The 25,398-nt window shown below is 39.4% G+C and overlaps 1 protein-coding gene across 1 annotated transcript in view; it reads left to right on the top strand.

Moving 5' to 3' along the window:
* LOC131683240 (nitric oxide synthase) overlaps positions 1–17,684 on the top strand; it is a 251,568-nt gene extending 233,884 nt beyond the window's left edge. The window contains exons 16-22 of the mRNA XM_058965073.1: positions 3,327–3,474; positions 3,541–3,710; positions 3,777–3,987; positions 4,046–4,266; positions 4,344–4,481; positions 4,536–4,727; positions 15,055–17,684. Of these exons, the coding sequence (XP_058821056.1) occupies positions 3,327–3,474; positions 3,541–3,710; positions 3,777–3,987; positions 4,046–4,266; positions 4,344–4,481; positions 4,536–4,727; positions 15,055–15,165 (1,191 nt within the window). The 3' untranslated portion in view covers positions 15,166–17,684. The remainder of the gene's footprint in view (positions 1–3,326; positions 3,475–3,540; positions 3,711–3,776; positions 3,988–4,045; positions 4,267–4,343; positions 4,482–4,535; positions 4,728–15,054) is intronic.
* Positions 17,685–25,398: the final 7,714 nt, after the last annotated feature.

The raw sequence follows: 25,398 nt of genomic DNA, 5'->3' as shown, positions 1-25,398 counted from the left end.
ATCTAACAGTTATTTCTCGCCATGCTTTCGGGATATACCCGGTAGTAAGACTAGAAAGCATAATCTTTTTCAAAACATGTTTAAGAATATCAAATCCCTTTTGCAGTAGAACGGGAAGTATTCCATCTTTTCCGGGTGATTTGTATGGAGCAAAGTTGTCAACTGCCCACTTGACCGATTCAGTGAAAACCAATGTGCTAGCTGACCCCCACGAGCCCGAATCATCAGAATGAGATCTGTGAACATTGTTCAGCTCCGGATCGATACAACCTGGAAAGTGTGTGTCGTAGAGACAATTAAGAACATCTCTTTCGTCCGTCACATAAACACCATCTCTGGTTTTTAAGGAGTTCATCTGAAAATCATTCGATTTGGAGAGAATTTTATTTAACCTGCTAGCCTCGTTCAGACTAGAGACATTAATGCATAGGTTTTGCCACCCTCCGCGTTCTGCAGATCTAAGACATTTCTTATATGCACTACGAGCTGACCTGAAAGCCCTGGAGTCATCACGCTGACGCCGGTTCCAAGCTCTTCTCATCACTTCCTTCATTTTTTCAAGCTCAGCCCTCCACCAAGGGTCGATTTAACAGTACGAAGTGGACAAGCTTCCTCGTAGGATGCTAATGTGAATGAGTTTGTCGTATCCACGACGTCATCTAAGTCGTCTAGTTGACTGATTGTTGGAAAATATCCATGAAATTTAGTCGCCAAGTTTTACAAAAAGAGGTCCCAGTTTGTAGATTTAGGATTACGATATGTTACCACATTGAAGGTGACATTAAAATGATTGAAAAATATATATTTATGATCGGATAGAGACGGTTCAGTTTCATTTGGAACCTGCCAATTTCCCAGCTCATGCAAAATTCTATCAGAGCAAAGTGTTATGTCTAACACCTCCTCCCTCCCAGACCTCGCAAAAGTTGGTCGGTTTCCTACATTCAGAATAAGGAGATTTGTACTACTTATGTACTCCATCAGTTCAGAGCCTCTCAGATTGATGTCTGAGCTGCCCCAAATGATGTGATGAGCATTCGCATCACTGCCGATAATGAGCGGAAGCCTATTTCTGCTACAATATGATACAACGCTTTTGAAATCATCAGAAGGAGATGACTCGTTATGCGGTAGATATGCTGAACAATATATATATATATATATATATATATATATATATATATATATATATATATATATATATATATATATATATATATATATATATATATATATATATATATATATATATATATATATATATATATATATATATATATATATATATATATATATATATATATATATATATATATATATATATATATATATATATATATATATATATATATATATATTTGTCTACGTTCCCGACAGTCAGTGTAACTGTGACAACATAGATATCGCGAGTTGTGAGCTCCTACATGAGAAACGCATCAATAGGCTTATTTGCAAGAATGAAAGCAGGAGGCATTTCACGTGGGTTAGTCATGCCTGTTTTGTTGTAAGCAATGAAGGCAGTGTTATATAACTTTCCAAAATAGAAGTTTCCTTTATGGAAATACGATTCTTGAACCAATGCTATGGAAACATAACCTTCCTGCATGAGTCGAGATAAATTCATAGTTATACGTTTATGCTGGAGATTGATTTGTGCTATTCTAACCATTGTTGATAAGAGAACTGTACATTTCATTTCCAACATAAATTGCACAACAACTAGAGGACACCAAGCGAGTTGGGATGTTAACGCATATAGCGAGCCATATCAGGTTTAAATGGGACATGATCATTTGATTCCCACGATTTACGAAGAAAATAATGGTCCACTGTGTCAGATTCGCATAACACAGTAAGGGCAAAACCCAAAATGCTCCGTGCGCGACTGGCATATTTTAGACCCTCCAGTCATTAAGTCCTCGGCACAGAACTACACCTTGACTCTCCTACTTTCAGTCGCCTCCTACGACATGGGAGCGGGACCCCAGTGGCTCAATTCTAGGCCGGATACCACACGGCCGGATACACATCGAAATTTGATAATCGAAACTCAACAAAACTTCACCGAACTACCATCAGCCGAGAGTATTCCAGCAAATCCCCAGCCAAAAAAAATTCGGCAAAATTAAGCGGATCATCGGTGAAAAAAACTTCGGTGCGTAGAGTGAACGTTCCGCTGCGTAATGCAGCATACTGGGGAGTTCGCCCAACTCTTTCCAGGCTCCGTTCGCCATTGAGTTGTAATTCTTAGCCGGTTAAAACAACCACTACCGACACTACACGGCTTATCTAGGCTGTTCGGAGAGAGAAGCTGACATTAAAGGACAACTTCCATAGATGGTCGAACAGCTAGACTAGAATTCTCTAACTAATTTAGTTATAAGTTTTGTGCACTGCATACACAAATATGGTTTTAAACAATTTTCTTCTCAGTGGAAAAAAAAGTGTTTACCTGATTCTGTCCTCAATAGAGAGAAATATAGCATTGTGTTGAATTGGAAGTTAATCATTTGGTAAATTTCATTATAGAAATTTTGCGGAACTGTACAGCGGGAAAACATTTATCATTTTTTGTGAAGTTTCTCGAGTATTTTTGTTGTAAATTTACTTTCTTAAGTTTACATACACAAAGAAAAACCAGTGTATGGGAGTAATATGAATGGCTTTTATCATTTTTTTGATTTCGAAATTAGCAACCAAATAAATATTCTTTTTGTATGATTCATTGACAAAAATGTTTGCTGTTACTAAAAAAATTGATCAGTTTGATTAAAGTGGAATGATTTCATGTATATAATGTATGCGGAATAAAATTTGAACAAAATTCAAATGGCATTTTTTTGTACAAAACCCTTTATTAAATTTTCTCTCTATATGAATACATTTGTCAGCTTATTAACTCAATGTAGGAAAAAATTAGCCTATTAGAGAAGCTTTACGACAATTTGCAGGGAAATAAAAATTGAAAACAGCAGCATCGACTTATTCCAGAGATCCTCTAATATTTTAGGCAAATACGGTTGAAGTTATTAATTGAAAATCGGGTTCTGGTCGGATATCGTTTTTTAATGCAGGTACGGTCGGGTTCAGATTAATGTCCGGGTCAGGTTCGGGTTCTGCACTTATTTTTAAATCCTGATACGCTTCGGGTTCGGGTCAACTTGCAAAAATAATATTCGGTTTCGGGTTTGTTTACGGGTCCGAAAAAACCCTAGCGCGCCTATTTCTACTGCGAACCTCGGAAAAGGTTAAGCGGATTCTATGAGTACATTTTATTTATAAGAAATGTGAAATTCTACTTAATACTTTTTTCATTATCCTTGCAGATGGATTATGAGCCGGGCGATCACGTGGGAATTTTTCCCGCTAACAGGGCAGAAATTGTCGATGGAATCATACAACGACTATCTGGCGTCACTGATCCTGACGAAATGCTGCAGCTACAAGTTCTCAAAGAAAAACAAACCCAAAATGGTAACACGTTCAAATCTAGTATTTCAAAATATTTAGACTTTTTGATATATCCCGATAAACTTTCAGGGGTATACAAATCGTGGGAACCGCACGAGCGTATTCCGGTATGTTCACTCCGGACGCTTTTGACTAGGTTTTTAGACATCACGACACCACCTTCGAGGCAGCTACTAACCTTCCTAGCTTCGTACTGCGAAGACAAAGAAGACGAGGAACGACTCTCAATGTTGGCAAATGTAACGTACCCTTACGAGTTATTTATCATAATCGATTATCGTGATCGCATGTTTAAATCATTCTAGGAATCTTCCGTTTATGAAGACTGGCGTTACTGGAAGCTACCCCACCTTTTGGAAGTTCTTGAAGAATTCCCCTCATGTAAACCTCCTGCTACAGTCCTAGTAGCGCAACTCAACGCCCTTCAACCGCGCTTCTATTCAATTTCATCTTCACCGCGAAAGTATTCCAACGAAATTCATCTCACAGTTGCCATTGTGACCTACAGGGCCGAAGGTAGTTTCAATGAGTAGTACGGAATATTTTAACAGCTTGCTTCATTTTTTTATAACAGACGGAGAAGGGGCCGAACATTACGGCGTTTGCTCCAACTATCTGGCCAACCTGGATGAGACCGCTAAGCTGTATCTGTTCGTAAGGAGTGCCTCTTCTTTCCACATGTCCAAGGATCCGGACAGACCGGTGATTCTGATTGGACCTGGTACCGGTATAGCGCCGTTCCGATCGTTCTGGCAGGAATGGAGTACTGTGAAAGCGGAACTTCCGGATACTAAGGTACTATTTTAAAGATTTTTAGTTTTATTTTAAACAATTAAAAACAATCTAATGTGTCTTATGATAATACTTTACAGATTCCAAAGGTATGGCTTTTCTTTGGGTGCCGAACGAAAAAAGTGGATCTGTACAGCGACGAAAAGCAAGAAATGTTACAAACTGGAATTCTGGACCGCGTTTTCTTAGCCCTATCCCGAGAAGAAAATGTACCTAAGGTAGGTTAGATGACATTAAACAAGGTTATGTTGTAATGAAACCATCCCTTCCAGACCTACGTGCAAGATTTGGCCCTCAAGGAATCGGATTCCATTTTCGACCTCATCTGGAACGAAAAGGCACACATTTACGTATGCGGCGATGTCACGATGGCCGAACACGTGTACCAGACACTGCGGAAAATTCTCGCTACCAAGCTGACCAAAACCGAGTCCGAGATGGAAAAATACATGCTGTCACTGCGGGTGAGTTCGACAATTGACAACTACAATTCTAGCTTGACAAATAACTGCTCGTGTACATCAATCGCGAAGTTGTCACTTGCACAGGAATTTCCAATTAAATCTAGGGTGGAAAACATGTCAATTCTAGTAACGGACACGGAAAACGATTGTCCATGAGTTTAATTTTATCGGACTCGACCGGCACATTGAGCACGATTATCAGTTCGATGATGTGCATAGTCGTTGTTATCGATCTGATTGACGGAATCATCACTGTGCGGAAGCAACGTGATAATCGACAGTCAAAGTACCCACCAATAGAAACGTGCCGGCCAAAATTGAAGTCACGTGCACAGTCCCGGACACTGTTCGTTGTCCTTGTGGCACAAATACGCCGTATTGGCGACAAAACGTGCAACGGCGGCGTTTTATTGCTTTTTTATTGTACGCTCAATCCTACGGTTGAAGTTGGTGGCAAGAATCGATTCATGTCTCTGAATTAGACTGCCGCAGTGGTGCCGAAACGTTAAACGGATGAGTCGGTAGAATTGAAAAATATGTTTACTAGGAAATCTAATAATTTTAAATTTACCCATAATATTAGATGCTGGTGGTATTTTCTACGGGATGGAGCGAAATAGTTTCAGAAAAAAGTTTGGCAACGCAATTTGAACACGCTATAGAATCAATTACCATGTAACATTCGATCGGTTTCCCGTGCTCCTACCTGGACACGAGGACAACCGACATCTAATCAGTATCGTTGACATTCAATATAATCGCTACAGTGAGTGTGCATAGAGACAACTAATCAAAAAACGAGATTCTAAAATATATTGTGCAGATTTCAGTAACCCCACGAACGACCAACGAACGTAAAGTCACATCGATTCGAGGCACGTAGCATTATTGTTTCTCACTTTTCGCTTCTGTATTTTCGTAGAACGCAGGAGTCATTCAACACCCGTGCATTCCGCGAAACTTGATCACACCGAAACGTACAAACTTACATGCACGGTTCTACTGATAAACGTTAGTGAAGATCGACGCCCTCTACCTTCGGTTGTCCTATTGGGGTTTGTACGCACTCCGCCGCCATAACACATTCAGCGCCTCTGTGCAATCGATTCTCAATCAGTTAGTCAGTCAGTTAGTCTGTCAGTCTGTCACGTACGGAATTTCAAGTTTAATTACCAAATGCGATTCGGTTGACGGTTGACTCGTATGGCGTCGTCGTCATCTTCGCTTTCCGTCCTGTCCCAGGCAGATGTGATTCAGCGGGGTTCGCGGATTTGCGAGCAATTTTGACCGTTGGATTCGAGCGTGCAAATTTAAAATCCACGTTTTGTTTACGGATATCAGTCGGTGACAAACAATCGATCGTTATAACGATAAATCAATTTTACTGCTCTACCGTAGCGAGGTAAGTTCCGTGGAAGAAAATCGCCTCGAGTGAGTTCAGCCAAGAGTCTGGGTTTATGGAAGTCATCAAGTAATTGACCGATAGATTAGTCACCCCCATGAGGTTGACTTAAAGTGAACTTATTAGTGCAGCGGGGCAATTATGTCACATGTAGAATTTAGGATGGGGACGTATGATTAGTAGGATGCATTCAAAATAGTGTAATTGTTGAAAAGTTTCACCACAATAAATGGCATTTCATTTACTGTGGTGAAACATTTCAACAATTACACAATTTTGATATTCGAGTAAATGCAGCCAGAGGCATAAGTTTTAACATTCTCTAATTCTGGTCAAACTTGATAGTATTTAATTCAGTTCTGTTTTATTGGAAGGACTTGAGCTATGAACTATGCACTATGATATTCAACGGAATCCACGATTCACTAGCAAAATCGTCACGGCTTTCGAAAACAGATCCAATGTGTTGTTTCAAATAGCATATAATGCACAAACGACATGAACCATGATTCTATCCCACCTTGTGCAGGAAGGAAAAGCTTCCATAGCTTTGATTCAAGAACCATTATTTCCATAATGGAAACTTCTATGTTGAACAGCTACTTAACCCCGTCTTCGTAGCTTTCAACAAAAATGGCTTGACAAATCCACTTGAATTGCCTCGCGCATGTATACTTGCGAATAGTGCTATTTACGCATGTCTTATATCCGACCTCACAACTCGCGATATTTGTGTTGTCACGGTAAATATGACTGTTGACAACATAAACAAGAAGTACGTCTATTGTTCGGCATAATGAACCATCACCTTCTGATGATTTCAAAAGGGTTGTATCATACTATGGCAGAAATGGATTTCTCTCATAATCGGCAGTGATGCAAATGCCCACCACATAATTTGGGGTAGCTCAGATATGAATTTGAGAGGCACCGAATTAATGAAATACTTAAGTAGTACAAATCTGCACATTCTCAGTGCAGGAAACCGCCCAACATTTGCACGAGCTGGCAGAGAAGAGGTGTTAGATGTAACTGTCTGCTCTGACAGTATTACGCATGAGTTGACAAACTGGCTCGTACCAAACGAGCTCGAACCGTCGTTATCTGAACATAAGTACATCGTCTTTGATAATTTAAACGTCTCACTAGATATCGTCACCTACCGTAATCCCAAATCTACGAACTAGGACCTCTACGATGAGGGCTTAGCGACTAGGTTTCATGGGTATCTTCCGACGATTGAATCGCCACGTGACTTGGATGAGGTCGTGGATAAAACAAGCTCACTCATAGTAGCAGCATACCAAGAGTCTTGTCGGTTTCGAGTTATGCGTGCTTCTATAGAGGAACACCTTGGTGAAATACCGAACTTGTTCGACTCAAAAAGTTATGTAGAAGAGCTTAGCATCGCAGACGCAGGGACGGGTCGGAGGCATTTAAGTTGGCTCGCAAAGCATACAGAAATGCCCTCGATCCTCTGAGCGGAGTGGTTGGAAAAGTCTCTGCACAAATGTCTCAAGTCTCAACGAGACTAGTAGATTAAATAAGTTACTTTCGAAATCCAAAGACTTTCATGTCAGTTCCATTAGAACTGCTAATGGTGAATACTCGTCTGATGAAGATGTAGTACTGTCTTTTTGACACACACTTTCCAGGCTGTACGGAGCCATCACTGACGACTTCCCCTGTGTTCTTTTCAGGTAGTTCTGATTCTTGGGCATTTGCTCGTAGAATTGTGACAACCGAATCGATCCGTATAAGTCTCCGGGAAAGGACGGAATTATTCCAGTTCTACTACAAAAAGGGTATGAACACTTCAAGCATATTTTGAAAAAGGTTCTTGCTTGTAGTCTTGCAAAAGGATACATTCCATTAGCGTGGCGGGAAATAACTGATTCAAATTTATTCCCAAAGGTGGCCGCGTCACTTATGAGGAGGCAAAGAGCTTTAGACTAATTAGTCTGACCTCCTTCCTTCTCAAATCAGTGGAACGTTTAATCGACCACTACATTCGTGATGGTAGCTTGGGCAATGCAACATGCATATCAACCGAGGAAGTCTACTACCACCCTGTTACACAATGTTGTCTACAACATTGAAAAAGTTTTTTCACAAAAGTAATCAAGTTTAGGAGTTTATCTCGATATTGAAGGTGCTTTTGACAACGTGTCTTTCGAATCCATTTTGGAAGCAGCAGGCGGTCATGGAGTATCTTCTTATATCACGAACTGGATACACGCAATGCTTAGCAACCGACATCTGTGCTCATCGTTAAGACAAGTAGAGATAAGGAAACTGAGTGTCTGCGGATGTCCACAAGGTGGTGTGCTGTCACTACTTTTATGTAACCTTGTCACCGATAGCTTGTTGAGAAAACTTAACGAGCTTGGGTTTCCGACGTATGGTTTCGCCGATGATTATCATATAATGACACTTTTTGATTTGATGCAATAAGCCTTATGTGTTGATGAGCAATGGTGTCTTCATGTTGGACTATCAGTTAATCCAAATAAAAAATCAATGGTGCTTTTCACGCAACGAAGGATTACAATCGGAGCTCGTCCATTGCAGTTTTTCTACTATGAAATTATTATCGTAGATCAAGTTAAGTACGTTGGGGTAATTTTTGACTCAAAACTTAATTGGACAGCTCACATCGATTTCAGGATCCAGAAAGTTTGCATGGCCTTCGGCCAATGTAGACGGACTTTCGGCAAATCATGGGGACTCAAGCCCAAGTACATTCACAACAATTGTTAGACCAATACTGGCATACGGGTGCCTTGTTTGGTGGCAGAAGGGAGAAGTCATGACAATCCAATCAAAGTTAAACCATCTTCAGAGGATGGTCTTGGTGACGATGACTGGTGCGTTCTTGACAACACGTACTGCTGCTCTAGAGGCACTCTTGAACATAAAACCACTACATGTGTTTCTGAAACAAGAAGCACCTTCTTGTGCATACCGTCTTAAGGTTACTGGGCCCTGGAACAATAGATCGTGCAACTAGCCACACAAGACTGTGGCCCCAAATGGTTACTTGGGATGAGTATACAATTGCTCCCAGTGATCTTACACTCACATGTAGTTTTCCTTTTATTGCGCTCTTCCCACAAACCTGGACTCCGCACTTTCACAGTGCGAGTGATCAAACTGCTACCGAAAACTGCGAGCTGTCAAAACGCATGTATTTTAAGTGATAGAGATGATACTTTCATAGACAGACCAGTTGAACTAACCAGTCTATGAGAAGAATTTAATAGAAGAATAGTAAGTGCGCAGTGCGGTTATAATCCAGTTTTTGGTGCCACACGCAATAAAATTATCAATGTGAGAATTCCCCTTTGCGAGGAATGGCTGTCTGGTTGGATGGAGCGACAACTTGAAGAATACGTAGTTTGTTATACTCACGGTTCTTTGTTAGTGGGCCGAGCCGGTGCTGGTGTCTATTGTCATTAAATGAGATTAAACCAATCTCATTTGCTTGGTAGATACTGTACTGTATTCCAAGCAGAAATCTTCGCGATTCTGTGTGGCGTACAATCGGCAGTTCAACAGAATCTATTTTTGCTCTGACAGTCAGGTTGCCCTGAAAACACTTAGTTCGGCAGATTCGAGATCGGAATTAGTAATCGCATGTCGAACTCAAATCGAAGAACTTAGCATTTCAAATGCTATCTACCTTCTATGGGTAAGGGGTCATTCCGGTATTACTGATAAGGAATGGGCGGACGAATTGGCTAAAACTGGCGCTGCGACTGATTTCGTTGGTCCAGAACCAGTTCTACCACTGTCGATAAGTTGGATAAAGCACAAGATTCGCTCTTGGGCTGCATTCAAACAAGCCAAACATTGGCGTAGTTTGCAAACTTGCGTTCAAACAAAGACTTTTCTGCGGGATGTGAGTCCGAAAATGTCAAAGAATTTGTTGCATTTTTCCAAGCACAACTGCAGTATTCTAGTCAGGGCACTGACTGGACATTGCAAACTAAATTATCACATGGCTACTATTCAGCGCGCTGAGTATTATTCATGTGATCTTTGTGAATCCGACTACGGAACATCATATCATTTGATATGAAACTGCACTTTATTAATGCAATTACGTATCCAGATTTTTGGTTCTCCATACATAGATGAACCTATGTACAGAGAGCTGAAATTTAAGGATATGCTATTGTTCCTAACCCAGTGTGGTAAAGAGCTATAGTTTTAGCCGTATTTGAATGACAATATCTCTTCGGGGGTGTTGATATATCCGCTCACTGCTTAAATAAAAATTCTTAATCCCTCCGGGGGATGGAAGTTTTATTCCTACTATTGTAGCACATGCAGATCGTTCAGCATTCATCCGGGGGTGCAGAATGCTCTGTTTTAATTGTTCTGTGTCGCTATTTTCCTTACCCCTAACCTTACCACTTCCCCAATCCTTCCCAGGAAAATGGTGAAAAGACGATTCTTGGCAAGGCACAAATCTCCCGTGCCATTTGAGCCAGACGCTACTGATTCCTGCGTAGATGGCAATACTGATGCATTATTTTCCACCGTATATCAATTTGAAAGATTACACAAGTTTTTAAAGAAATTTTGTTCTAGCCCAAATGTCTGTTATCTGTAGTTATTTTTTATAGAATGCGTAAGTGTCTACATCGTTGGTGAAAATTGAATATCTCCATACTCCATACAAACTTATAATCGTTTGTGCTAAAACATGCTCCAACCGATTTCGTCCAGATGTAGCGTAGGAATTGCTTGAAGAATTGCAAATTTTTCTAACTTGGTTCTACGGTATTTAATTTTTTTCATACACCCTTGTGCCACCCTAGTATATATCCATGTGTGAATGTGTGGACCTGGACATGTTAACAAAATGTCCACATCGGTTTCTCGGAGATGACACAGTAGCAAATGAAAGGTACAACGTTGTCATCAGCTGCTGCTATTAAATGTACGGTCACATAAAAAATCTAGCCATAGATTATCCACCTCAGTTTCTTGAAATATTCTTAACCGATTCTCACAAACAAAATTAAAGGTACAACATTTCCATGGGCTGCTATTAGTTTTTTTGTGTATCCGATTTTCAGTTCCTAAATTACATGGTGAAAAGTACGATCACGCAGATTTCAACACATACAGCAATACAATTTTAAAAGACGAAAAAATTTCAAAATTGTGAGCCCAATTGTTTGGATTTGTGGTTCTAGTTTACTAATGGCCACTCAAAGACTCTTCGGCAATATTGACCACCATAGAAGGTACCGGGGGTGCCGAGAAAAATGGATATCTTTCAAAATTAATAAACTACGCTGATTTCTTAGGCCTATTTCTATGTCTTAGTCTTGAATTAAAGGTATATTATCACCATAGATTTCCATAAAAGTTTGCACGGATCGGTTTTATGGTTCTGAAATTATAGATTGAATTGTTCGGTAATAAGCATAAGCATAAGCATAAGCATAAGAGTTCGCCCGTAGTTGCTACTCCGTTATTGACCAGAACCAAATTAGGTTGCAAAATGTTCATTGGAACAACATGCTTGGGAATAACATGATGAGCCATATTGTACAATCTATTTTGATCCCTGCATGCTGATCAATACCGACGCCGGCCACGTCCGAATGCAGATCTTCTGGGAAAGGAAGGAATGTTAGTCCGATACATGTTGCTACTAGAGACCGAGGAATCCTCTGCATCTCCACATGTATCACGGGAATGGGAGAGTTGTTAGTAAGTGTGCCAGTGGCGTTATCATGTAATAATTGCTCTGGGCAGCCGGCTGCCGAGAATGTGGGAAATTTATCATTTGTTGTATTAATACGATTAGCAAAATAAGCAACTTGAACTCCGGAAAGCCGGCTATAAGGAGCACTGCTTATATTTCTTAATAATATTCAATCACGCGACGAATTTTTTCGTGGTTTCTATCGTGTCGGTGCTGATTTTACCCGGTGATCGTTTGAATAAAATGAGGAATCTTATACAGAAGGTTCATCACACTCTTGTCGTGTCGGTGGTGTCGAGGTGTCGCGAAGTTGGTGTTCTAGGATTCGCTCCATGCAAGCGATGCGACCTGTACATAGTTCATTAGGTAGTAGTTTAGTAAGTTTTCGAGAACACGATCGCTCGAAAAAGAAGATCTTGTTTAGTTTTTGGTTCTTTTTAAACACTGTGTAGCCGGCTACCGAGAGTATCCTATGTTTTCTAAACAAAAGCAATTTCAACTCCACACAGCCGATCGTGGGAGTATTGCCTAGAAAAGCTAATCTTATCTGCATAATAGGCCGGATCACTATTTATTGCGACATTATTTAGACTAATTTCGCTATACCTTCTCCACAATATATTTTTTGGGTTGCAAACTACCGAGTGATAACACGTTATACACACAAAGAGTTATGATAGCTCGAGATGTTATAAATCAACGAAAGTATTTCCTATTTCTAATATCGGATTGTTTGCGAAATACACGTATACGAACGATTATATCGAACATTAAAGGGAAATACAGAGGCTCGTTAACGATGCACGGGCTTGCCACCAATAACGGAACTTGAAATTAGATTCATTAAAACAGACGCGGCGAATTTTCAGTACGTACCCGCGATCATCGATACTAGTCAAATTAAAGTCTTATTGGAGCTGATTTCCCAACAACTATTCATTTGGACGGTATTGTTTTCTCCGCTAGATCTGTTCGCACCCTCTCATTCTGCTACTATTGGCAGAAGGCTGATAGCACCCAGTCGTCGCCGGTCTAAGGACCAAATGACATTAATAAACTTAGACTCGCGTGGAGGCATGAGATAGAATTGAAAGCTGAATGAACATGACAGCAAAACACTTATTCTTCGTGCTGACATAACTGAAGGTAATTGCTTACCGGTCCCCGATTCCTCTCGCGAATTGTCAATTCTCAAACCTTATACATGATTGAAGTCATCATTCTACTCAAATAAGACCATGTGTTTTCCCTAAGCACATTGAATGCTCTTTGGATCAGTTCCCCCGTTGGTAAAACAAGCCCTAAAGAAACATAGAAATTAGTTTTCTCAGTCCAAAGAAAAGTTTGCCGACCGGCAGATACGTGTTCCCGAATATTAAAGAATCAAAACCTCTCCTCATACGAAATAAAATAAGAAAGTAAAAAAAACAGTTGAATATCCAAGGCGGCTCATTTCCAAAGATAGCACCGCCTATAAAACACCCAATAAAACATAGGTGACAAGGGACGCGGACGAAATTAGCTGAGCTGGAGTGGCTGGTTTGCCACCTATTTTTCGGGCGAAGAATTTTGGGGCGACACCTGGTAGTCGCTAGTCGCTGGTGAAACGCCAATTATTTGAATATGCTAATTTTTCTTATTGCCGTATCTTTTTTCACTTTTCGGATTGAATTTTTTTCTCTGAAAAACCATTTTTCACTATCTTTAGAATATACACTGTGTTTCTAGATGTTTTCTGTGCACTTTTATTGTCCTTGCATCGGGAATCGACGGCCCGTAATGCGAGGAAAAGATATTTTTTCATTTGCCGGATTTCGATTTTCACAAACTGTCACCACTCGCGTCACTCAAAAATATGCCGAAAATGCTTTTATAAGCCACTTAACTTTATATAATCGTAAAATTGCACCCTTATTGACACTTTCTATAACCGGGAGGCAGTACACTGCGCCGAAAATAATGAAAATTAACCGACTCGAAGGGAGCTCTACAAGAGTCAACCGCTCGCGACGAAGATACACACTCGAATCGACCTGCTGTCCGTTCGACGAGATGTCTCTAAAGCTGTTTTCATTGCTGAATTATAGATTGAATTGTTCGGTAATTCCCATATATAAGTCGGAACTGGAAATATATAGATAACTTTTGGTACAGATTTTCTCACAAAAAAGTATGGATGGAACAGTATATTTCTCTCAAAGTTCATAATGAAATGTGGCAACACTGATTGTACACACACCCACACACACAAACTATGTGATAAAAATTTTGCTTCACAAGTAGCAGCTCACCGACTTTTCGAGCTCAGATTATTTGCTGACTCCAAGTTATTGGTTAGCACAGATTTTTCTAACAAAAACTCGGATTTTGGTAACACAAACAAAACAAAACATATTTTCACCGTGTTTAATTTCTTCAATCTCCTCGGCTGCTTGTCGATCTGCTATTGGTAGTTGGGGGAAAAAGCGGTCTGTTTACTTCGAACGATTGGAAGAATAACGGTCGCGTCTCCCTTGACTCGGATCGACTTGCTCGCTGCAATGTCACTTCAGAGAACTTCTCAGGGATAACCTTTGTCCGTCCAAGACTCGTTCGACTAATTTTCTACAACGAGAACGGTTAGGGCGTCCGGATTCTTGGTAGTTAACCAAGAACACTTCCTTTCAGATAGCATTCCACTTTGACGATCCTGCACCGGTTTTGCATATAACTGGAGTATGAAACAGCATTTTACCCGGGACTCTATTATTCTGGTTCGTTACTTTTCCTATTGCTACGCAATCAAAACAAAAACAAAACCGCGTAAGACATGAACCAGTGTACTGAACAGCGAGGAGTTATACTACGTTCACACTACGAGGTAAAACGTGTTTTAACGCTATCTTGATGACATTTTTCTTGTTGCTAATTATTATAACATGTTTTAACTCTGTAGTGTGAACATGGTATTATATTGCAATAAAAATACCCTCTTAGTCATGGAATTTGCGTTTCAACTTCGTCTCATCAGAATCCGACGCTAACTTGGTGACAGGACTAAGCTAGTGCTGGATTGAAGCTAGCACAAATAGATATTTTTCCAGTCAGTGCTAAATAGTTACCCTATCCCGGCATATACTTTAGTGACAATTTCGATTCAGCGTCGATTTTTAACTCCCTAAGCATCAATACTAAAATTCGTTTTTCCCATACCTTTTCAGGACGAGAATCGTTACCACGAGGACATCTTCGGTATCACACTGCGCACGGCTGAAGTACACAACAAATCGCGGGCGACTGCCCGGATTCGAATGGCTTCACAACCTTCCTAATTTGCGATCCTGTAATAGCTTCTCATCAGCCTAATCATTAAAAGAAAGCACCAATTGTTCTTATCTGTAGCAAAGATAACTTAACTGTTACCTATATTGTGTTGTTATTTCTTCATTATATAGTATTATCACTAGAATAAGAGAACCAGTAATATTCCTGGAACTGAACATTTAATGATGTATCAGAACCACCCTAAATACACAGTCAGACGCACAGAAGCATCCAGTAAGTTCAGCCGGAAAATGAGGTTCGTTTTCCAGCTGAATTGCGGGCAGTGGAAAAACAATTTTTGTTAATAACATCTAGTTGTACGTGCAAGAATCGAAAATCAAATCATAAAATATAGCTTTTCCATCTGAATTTCTAATCTCTAAGTGTTTCGTTTTGTCTATCAGAGTTTATACAACACCAAATGGAATGTGAATCGTTGTTGATGGTTGATTAGAATTGTAGGAGCAACTGGCTGCTCATGTCGGCAAAACAAAGCGAATGACCTACTAGTGACGGTCGTTGCATTTGACAAGCGATGGAAGCTTTTACAAATCTTCTGTTTATTATGAAACATCAATGATTGGATATACATTGAAAGGAAGAATCATCAATTCCACACGGACAACATCCAGAATGCAATCAAGCGACATCAATATTGAAATCTGTGCGATGCCTCCTTCCATTATTCCGCTCCTAAAGCTCAATTAATCATTATTGCTGTACAACTCGTTCTTCGAGTTTATTTACCTCCGCACTGTGAGTCGCTTCAAAAAGAAGCCAGTCCTACTACACACCTGTCAACTAGTAGCTGATGAGCAAACAATACACTTTTAAATCATCCCATCGATAGTCACGCACCCGACTGGACGAAAATTTTTGCTTGGTACCTACTCTAGAACCGAGTTGATGGCCACATCCTGGAGGGAAGTGTCACTCGGGACAAACAATGAATAATGAATGGATTCTGGATGTTCTATGGGGCTGATGCCAAATGGGTTGATATCCACAGTTGTTGTTTAGAACTGGCAAAGAAAAGCAAAGAATTATTTGTTGGTCTATCGGCCTGAACATCCGTTCGAATATTTATATGATGCTTCGATGGCAGTTCATGTGAGCTACACAGCCTTATTCTTCATTACGACCAGGGTCGCATTAAGGGAGATCCTAAGTGGCGCCACTCCCAGTGTCGATTACATAAATGACTCATTGCAATAAAATGTATGTAGCAGCAAAGATTATCGAACACTGGGATTTTATTAGAATTGTCAACCGGACAATTTCGTAAATTCGGTCCTGATTGCAACGGATTCAGTCATCGAACGAATGCAGTTCGATCAAATCTAACTCTCATTTGATTTTGCGGTAGTTGTTTAACACGAAAATCAGATTCGATTTCGAAAGTCATCTGTCGTACTGATGCTCTTGGCAGAACTTTTAGATTATTGTGAGAGAAGAATGAATATGACCCAGATCGAGAGGAGCTGCCCAAGAGTACCATTTGTCCTCCAACAGTCACGCAAGGGCACTGAGTGCACACCACTTTGAAAATCCAGCGAAAGCAGGTGTAGCGATTGCTCGTTGTTCAGTGAATCATTTAGGCGACTTTCGGAGGGTTAACGAAACAGTGAAATGCAATTTAATAGTAGCCAATCGAATACAATATAATTGTGAGCTGCTAAAGAAACTTATTTTTTTTTTAATATTGATTTAGCAAGCAATACAAATTTCTAAACAATATTAGCTAATGGTGGTGCTCGGATATAGTGACAAGAAATTAACACCGTGTTTTTCAAGCCAAAAAATGTATTTTCCAAAATATCCCAGTCAATCCAACGAATCCTAGTATGACAGTGCATACTTGAGATGTAACTTTCATTAAATGGGTTCCATTGCACTAGAGTAAAATAACTTGAAGCTCTAACACTTTCCAGGATGTTCCATTTCCACGACAAACCCATCAAATGCATCTAAATAAAATAGATTCAGTATTATGGCTCAGAACAGGTAAAGCGAAAAGCACAAAGAATTCATCAGAACCAAGGAATGCATAGCTTATCAAAAACACTATTACATCTTTCTAGATTTAAACAAAGTAGTTATAATGTATTTTGAGCTAGCCTCAAACAAATGTATTTTCGGAAAAAAAATCTGAAAACAAGAACAGAAAAATCATTATTCAACTCGAGAAAGAATTCTACCGTTATGCCAAAACCAACACGAACCTGTTTGCAATATGGTGAAAAGCAACAAAACAAACAAAAAATAATCGAAGAGACTTCAAAGAATCTAGATGTGAACAACTATTTTCGACTATTTATACTCGTAGTTGAATTGGATAAGTCCTTTTTAAACAGTTAACTTCATTCAAAAATCACAACTATATAAATACAATTAATTCCATAAGCGTAATCAATTGTAAATAAAAACAAAGGTATTACTGCAATATTACAGATTTACAAAAGTTCATCTTACATATATTGCGTTGGAACGCAACAAATAAACTTTTAATCCTATTCTCACAATTCTTGATGTGTTAGTTTTATTTCAATTCCTGCCCTGGTCAGTACTACTTTTAGATTGAACGTTCTGAGAATGTTTTCAATGATGGTTATTAGACTGATTAAATTTCCGACTATTAGCTCCACCAGGCTCTACTGATTCCTTTTATGGCCCTCAGTAATTGTGCAAATTTTGGTACGGATCGGTTGTGTCTACGGACCCTCCAAAAATTTCAAAGTTTATATGGAAATTAGTATGATTCATTGAAATCTGTTAACATTGAGAATAAATTCTTAAAAAAAACACCTCATCAATCAATCAATTAGAACAATATATATTCCTAAAGGTATTCTTCTACTGAACACATTAGTGGAACATTGCAAGTTTGTGAAAATTCGCTGAGAAAAGTTATTAACTAAAGAAGAAGCATGACTTCAAAACAAGTGGATTTTATTATTAATCACAGTTCGACTCATATTTCCGTTCTTCTGTCATTCAATTTTCCTAGAAAATGAATATTTATCTATTCATGCACGAATACAAAATCAAACCATCGAACAGAACATTACACCTTTTCCGGTTCCAGTAACAAGACCATAACCACCAATTCGCCCAAATCGGTAACCACGTCGCTCGCCGTTTGACCAACAGCAAGCTGCTAACGACGATGATGCCCTGTAATGTGAGGATTTTTCGCGCTCTATTCATGCATGTTACACAACAAGCAATGCAATGGCGAGAAAAACGAGAATCGTCACGTTGGTTCATTGTTATGAGTCTGGCAATAGGTTTCCTCTTTCTATTTGATTGCTACCGCAGCGAATGGCGACGGAAACTAGCGATCCTCTCAAGTAGCACAAGGTTCATGAACTTGGAATCAGAACAAAAAATAAATTTAATTGAGACATAACAGCGAAAATGCCGAAGGTCAAGTTGATCCAGCGGTCAACGGCGAATGCTACATTTTCTAAACTGTTGACCGAAGAAATCGATATCAAACTTCCTGAGCGAGAAACAGTTTAAACTTGTCACATTTTGTCAGCAAACTACCGGCCTCCGTTGGAAACAAGGAACTGCACTTTAGCATAGGTAGCAGTAGCCACAGAGGGTTTATTATAATCGTTCGTTAGAGTAAAGAGAACTCCGAAGGGAACCCGCCTGGCTGGAGGAACCATGTAATACATGTAGTCGTCCTAAACTATATAAATTTCCCACAATAAGGGTATGTTTTCGTGCTCAGTGGTAATTTAGTTGCAATATGTCCAACCATTGCCGGCCAGCGCGAAAGTTGTACATATGACTGTAGAATACGCTAGACCTAAATGAGATGTGCACTACATTTATAAGCACATCAACAAAAAGGATTCGAGTTTTAATGAACGGAAACAAGCAGTAACTACGAGTTAAGATGCAAATTTCGAAGTTAAATTAGTATGAAGGGCGTAGCCAGCCAAAAGAGCCCGAAGGAATCAGCCACCCCTCACGAAATCAAATAAAAAAAAAAGTTTGCAAGCTAAATACAAATTACTCGTCACCCGAAGCTTTGTAAAAATTCGAGGTGAAGTTATTTAAAAAAAATCGAAATGGCTTCATAGCTTAAACCCAAAGTTTCTATGGACATTTTTCTTCAGAACAATTTAATAGAAACCCTAAACCGCTGATAATTTTTGCTTTTGTTCTGTTCCGCAGTTCAATTCGCTTGGAAAAATTGTTGGTCAAAAAATCTCTCATGCCATATTTTTCATAGAACTAAAAGAAACAATTCATTCGTCATTGTTTCGAAGAAATTTTCTCTTTTCTTTTTCACGTCGTATATCAGCCTTGTGCACGCCTTCTGAAGTCACGGCTTTGGTTGGCTGATTGATTCTTAATCCGATTAGAGTAGCATTGGTGACTGCAGCCTTAATCTTCTTTATCGCCCATTGATTGTCTGTTGGACGAAACTTGGAATAATTTGGTGGATTCCGCTGGTTTAGGCAGAGCTGTACTCCATTGTCGATGAATCATTGATCCCTTGCCAAACCATAATTCTATTTCGTGAAAACAAACTTGAATGAGTTAGGAAACTTGCCGCTAGCAGGAGCCTTGTAATATTTGAGCTCCAGTATTTTGCTCTAGGATGCGCTTTCGACTCTGATTCATCGTCGATCAAGACAAATCAATTCAACTTCAGCAGCACCTGGTCGTAGAGCATGCAGGGTCGAATTTTGACCGCTGTTTGTTGTTTGGGGCTTCGGTTGGGTTGTTTTTTCGGTAACATTTGTAGCATTTTCGTAGACAGATTCTCCAGCAGTACGGCGGTTAGTATTCAGTTTTTATCGGAGATTTTGGTATCAGACTTGATATTCCGAATAACCACTCCGAAGCTTTAATTGCACTTCGCGGAAAGTTTTGAAATTTTTCTTCAACTTTTTAATCTCTCGACCCACAATTCTCTTGGAATAATCCAGTAGGAAAGTAAAAAACGACCGGATGGGTTTTTAGTGGATTTTCGGCTTTCACGGTCTAGAAATAAGAACGGCTGTTGTATAGTGCCCGACGTTTCGGCCACTGGTTTTGGCCTTTTTCAAGGGAAATATGTTCTTCATCAAAACATCGTATGCCAACGATGTCGTCAATACTTCGTATGCCAACGATGTTTTCTTCATAAACTTTGGCTTGGTGGGTAAAAATTTTTGTTTACACATTTAACGTTTGAGCCACTGTGCACTACACTACTCAACGTCTCTTTCAAATAAGCTGGGAAAAATTTGAGTTGGTGAGACATTTGTTGTAAGTCTACCGATCGCACCAAACTTTAAAATTATCGTCAAAATAGAGAACTGATCTGAAAATAATAGAATTTTGAGCCCAAAAGAATCATATTTCGAAAGGTGTTTGAAATACCCGTCATATTTTGCAAATTTCCAGGGATCTCAAAAACTTAATACCACAACCTTGTAGCCCTAGACCATCCCCAAAACTGACCCCGAAATACATAATAACTACCCCGCGCATGAAAAAACGCGCAGCATACAAACGCTCGAGGCTTTCGTGATAGTACAAACCCGGTCGCAAATGCTATCGTTTTCGCATACCCACACCGACGATGTCGCATCCATATAAACGTCCTGGCGATTAAATCAACGTAGTAGCCCTGTTGCGCGATTATGAGTTCGCGTCCGGAAGCTCCCACTCTAGAATACGGAATTTATATACACATCTCAGGGCACCATAGTTATATACCTCAGTAAGATGGTGGAGCGCACTTTCTTCCTTCAGTTGAACCGTATACTTAAAATTAAACATCAGAATGACAGCTCGCGCAAACATTTAACCTTCAAAAAGGCAAGCTAGAATTGAAGCTCCTAAGACCCAGTGCAATCAAAAGCCACTATTTGGTTGTTTTATCAGTGAGAGAATTGAAAGCCCGCAAAACGCTCGATCATATGTATGTCAAATTACAAGTTTATTGGAACTAGAGAACTGAAAGTAACCGGGCCTCCAAGGTCCCTTGCTTTTTTGAGGCTTAAAAGCCCAAGCGAATGTGCAAACGGCTACACGGATAAGTAAACGAATACAAACCTTCGAAGTAATACGCTAGCATATGCGATATGAAAACGCCCACGCCATAAAACACGTTAACATAAAAATGCTCGTGCCTTGTTCGATAATATAAATCTGGTCACGCATGCGATCATGTCCACGATCTCGCACACATGCTGCGGCGATCAAGTCAATATGTTAGCAATTATGAATTTATAAACGTTGTCTCAAGTGCGCCCGTTCCCAAGCGTACAAGACGCGGTCACGGAATCATCTACCTTTGGTCCATGCCTTCAATGTTGGTTTCCAAAAAAAGCAAACTCATATATACTAGAAGTTTCAGGGTGCCAAGGCCAGATACTGTAGTGGTATGGGGTACTCACTCCCATCAATATCAAAATCTTACACTCAAATTCGCGGTTCGTGCGAGTACTCAACAAAAAAAAGTAAGCAGTTAAACGGGTATATACACGAATTTATACACGCAAAATTATATAAACGCGGCACACACGCCCACGTGATAAAACCCGTTAACATGCAAACGCTCGGGTCTTGCACGATTGTACAGCCCTGGTCACAAACTCGAACATGAAATTGCGAGCATCCGCACAAAACTACGTCCGCGATCTGGCAAACATAAAAAGGCCCTTGGGATCAAGTGAACGTTGTAACACCTACAATATTTATAAACCCGGTCTCAAGTGCAACTATACAAACGTGCGTTACCACACACTCATGCATCGGTCACGTCCGAAAGCCCCAGCACCCCAGATTCACGCCTTCAGTTTTAACAGCTGAGCCGTGCGGTTTGCGTAAATTTTCAAGAATCCATGCGAATATGCAAATCGAATTTTCACAGCCGAAGTTACATACATAGGGTTACTGTGCCATAATTAATAAAGCTCTGTTGGGTTACGCCACGGCAGAGTTCTAAGAGCAAAACGGAAGAATCATGCCTGCACTACTCCTATTCGGTTGATCCAAATGCTTGTGTAAGGACACCAAATGGGTGCTGAAGCTTCCAAGACAGATCGCACAAGTGAAAAAATAGAGTGCCCGCAAACAATATGGATCAGTGAACTCTTTGGCGATTCTATTTGCCTGTGCTGTAACATGAGAGTAATGATTTCTGAATGTCAGTTGTGACTCCAGAAGTACACCGAGGTCTCTGACAACTGTCATTCTCTCTAGCGATTCCCCGGAGATGGTGTAGTTCCACAGTATTGGATTTTTTCTACGTGTAAAATATATTATGGAGCACTTGGACATGCTGAGAGCCAGCAAGTTGCGATTACACCAACTACAGAAAGCATCTAAGTGTTGCTGTAGTTCCTTGCAATCTTCTATTGACCGCACAATAAGAAATAGTTTGAGATCATCGGCATATATAAGTCTACACCCAGGAGGTATAACAAAACAAACATCATTGAAGAACAACGAGAAAAGCAGCGGTCCTAGATTGCTCCCTTGAGGCACTCCCGACAAGGTGATGAAACTGTATGACTCGTTATTTCCTAATTTTACAGACAGAGAACGATTTACGAGATATGATTTAAGCCACCCTATAAAATATTCCGAAGCGCCCAGCCGCTTCATCTTTACCAGTAGAAGAGAGTAATGTACACGATCGAATGCAGTCTTGAGATCCGTGTATACAGTATCGACCTGAGATCCAAGTTCAATATTTTTAATACAGAGCGAAGTGAATTGGGCTAGATTAGTAGTTGTCGATCTACCAGGAAAAAAGCCATGTTGGTCCTTCGATATATATGCTCTGGTCTCACGAAACAGCACATTTCCTACTAATATTTCAAATAACTTTGAACCAGCGCAGAGTGAAGTTATGCCACGATAGTTTGCAACATTTTGCTGATCACCTTTTTTAAAAACCGGAAACATAACTGATTTTTTCCAACAGACGGAGAACGTTGATTGCGACAGCGATTGGTTAAAAGTTAGTCTTAAAGGCGTACACAATGCGCTTGCGCATCTTTTCAGTATAATGGAAGGAATACCATCTGGTCCTGCCGATGTTTAAGGCTTTAGCTTTCTCATAGCAGTTAGAATATCTTCGTCAGTAAATTGAATAATGCCTAAATTAATTACATCATGAGGGACATCCTGAAGACTATGTTCCATCTGAGTGGAGTTGGCCGAGACTTTTTTAAACACACTTGAGAAATGCTGCGCAAATAGGTTAATCAGGCCGGATTTTGAATTGTACTACTGCTTAGGAACGAAGCAAAGATGTTTATATCTATTTAAACGCAATCCAGTAACACTAAGCCGAGTTATTAACGAAATAGTTGGACATCCTGACTAATGAAATGGATAAGGGCTCATCTACTAGCACACGCTACACACAAACGTCAACCTGATCAAACACGCTAACATACAATCACTCGAATCTTAAGTACAGGCCTTCAGTTGATTCAATCTGATAAAAAGGAAAAAATGAAGCCGATACACGATATACAACACGCGATAGAACAGGTTGATATACAAATGCTCGATTCATTCGCGATGATACACAAAGCCAAACGTGTAATTGCGTACCATGAGTAGTAGTTCCCATAATTTCGTAATCACAAAAACTTTCAGATGATAAGTGATGAATTATATTCTGTAATAAAATTACAGTTTTATATGCCAATTGGTATGAAATTTTAAAACCTATATAAAGTTATTATTAGAAAAACTTTTTTACCGATAAGTTTTTCTAGGTTATATTTCCTCCAATGTTGTGAATGTTAGAATGTGTTCTTTCAAAGATTTTATTAGCGTTAGTTTTAAGCTCGCAATGCATTGCTCCTTAGACTTAATTTTCCGTGACAATGGCTAGTACAACCAATTTGAACACCTCCACAAGCATCTGTTTACCGGGAATTATTTTAAAATCTGCTTTCATTGTCAACAAATTATACATTTGCTGCTTGAATATGCAAAGCATGTGTGTCAAAAACATGATTAAAACGGGCGAGCTTCATCAAATTATGGCAATTTCCAATGTTGATATTGCATGTGTGTGTGTGTGAAACATGGATGATGATGAAAGATTCTAGCCTTATCAATGTTAGCGGATGTAATATTGTGCGGAGTGACAGAATGAACAAAATTGGAGGTGGGTTGGTCTTGTATCTCAAATACAAATTGTTAGAAGCTTCATTTGTTGAAAGTTGTTCGCACACGATCGAATATGTTTTCGTTGAGATTTTAGTAAACCATGAGGTACTATTTTTAGGACTATTTTACAGCCATACCGATTGAGGCTGTGCTGAATTAATTCATGAAAATATAGCAAACTATGGCATCGCTTACGACAACCTACTGCTTATTGGAGATTTCAACACTAATCTGTTGTGCGAATGTTCAAAATCTGACCGTTTTATTGAAACCTTGTCTTCGATTTCCATGAGCAATGTTGGCAATGAACCTACATTATGTATCAAATTCACGGTCCGCGTAATTATTCACAAATACACGCGAATATGTGAATGGCCACACGGTTATAAATTTAAATTTTTCACGCGACCTATAAACACCCATGCGATCGAACAGGTTGACATACAAATGCTCGATCCATTCGCGATGATACACAAAGCCGAACGTGCAATCGCGTTACCATGCACGCACAACTATTCCCATAATTTCGTAATCACAAAAACCTACAGATGATAAGTAATAAATTATATTCTGTAATAAAATTACAGTTTTGTCTGTCAATTCGTATGAAATTTAAAACATGTTTAAAGTTATTGTTATTGGTTTTTTTAGCAATTTAAATTTTTAACATAAATTTTTGTTTTGGTGAAAAATGAAACAAAACTCCGTACACAAGTATGCATTCCCTGTAACTCGTTCTCGTAAAATTTTGTTGTTTAAAATATAGTAACCGGGTATTTTTTTTTTTGATATTGCACGCAGAAACGCCTATGCCCTTTTGAAAAATTGCTCTTGTATCAAAATATTGTAAACGAAAGAGAAAATCATGGAGATTTATAAACCGAACACAACTGCAAAGTTTCTTTCGAATCGACGATGGTCATATTTTGCGGTCGGCTGGTTTCTCATGGAATCTCTCATATGTGGGATAGTTTTTGTTTTTACCGAGGACACTCTTTTACCTGAAAAATAGTTTCAACAACACACAGAAAAAAATATTTTGTAATTTTAAATTTAATTTCATGCACATATTTGGAGCATGAATATAAATGTAA

Source organism: Topomyia yanbarensis, chromosome 2 (assembly GCF_030247195.1).
Source record: "Topomyia yanbarensis strain Yona2022 chromosome 2, ASM3024719v1, whole genome shotgun sequence".
In the NCBI taxonomy this organism is placed as follows: Eukaryota; Metazoa; Arthropoda; class Insecta; order Diptera; family Culicidae; genus Topomyia; species Topomyia yanbarensis.
The sequence above is the reverse complement of the archived record's forward strand: the minus strand, read 5'-3'. Positions and strand labels throughout refer to the sequence as shown.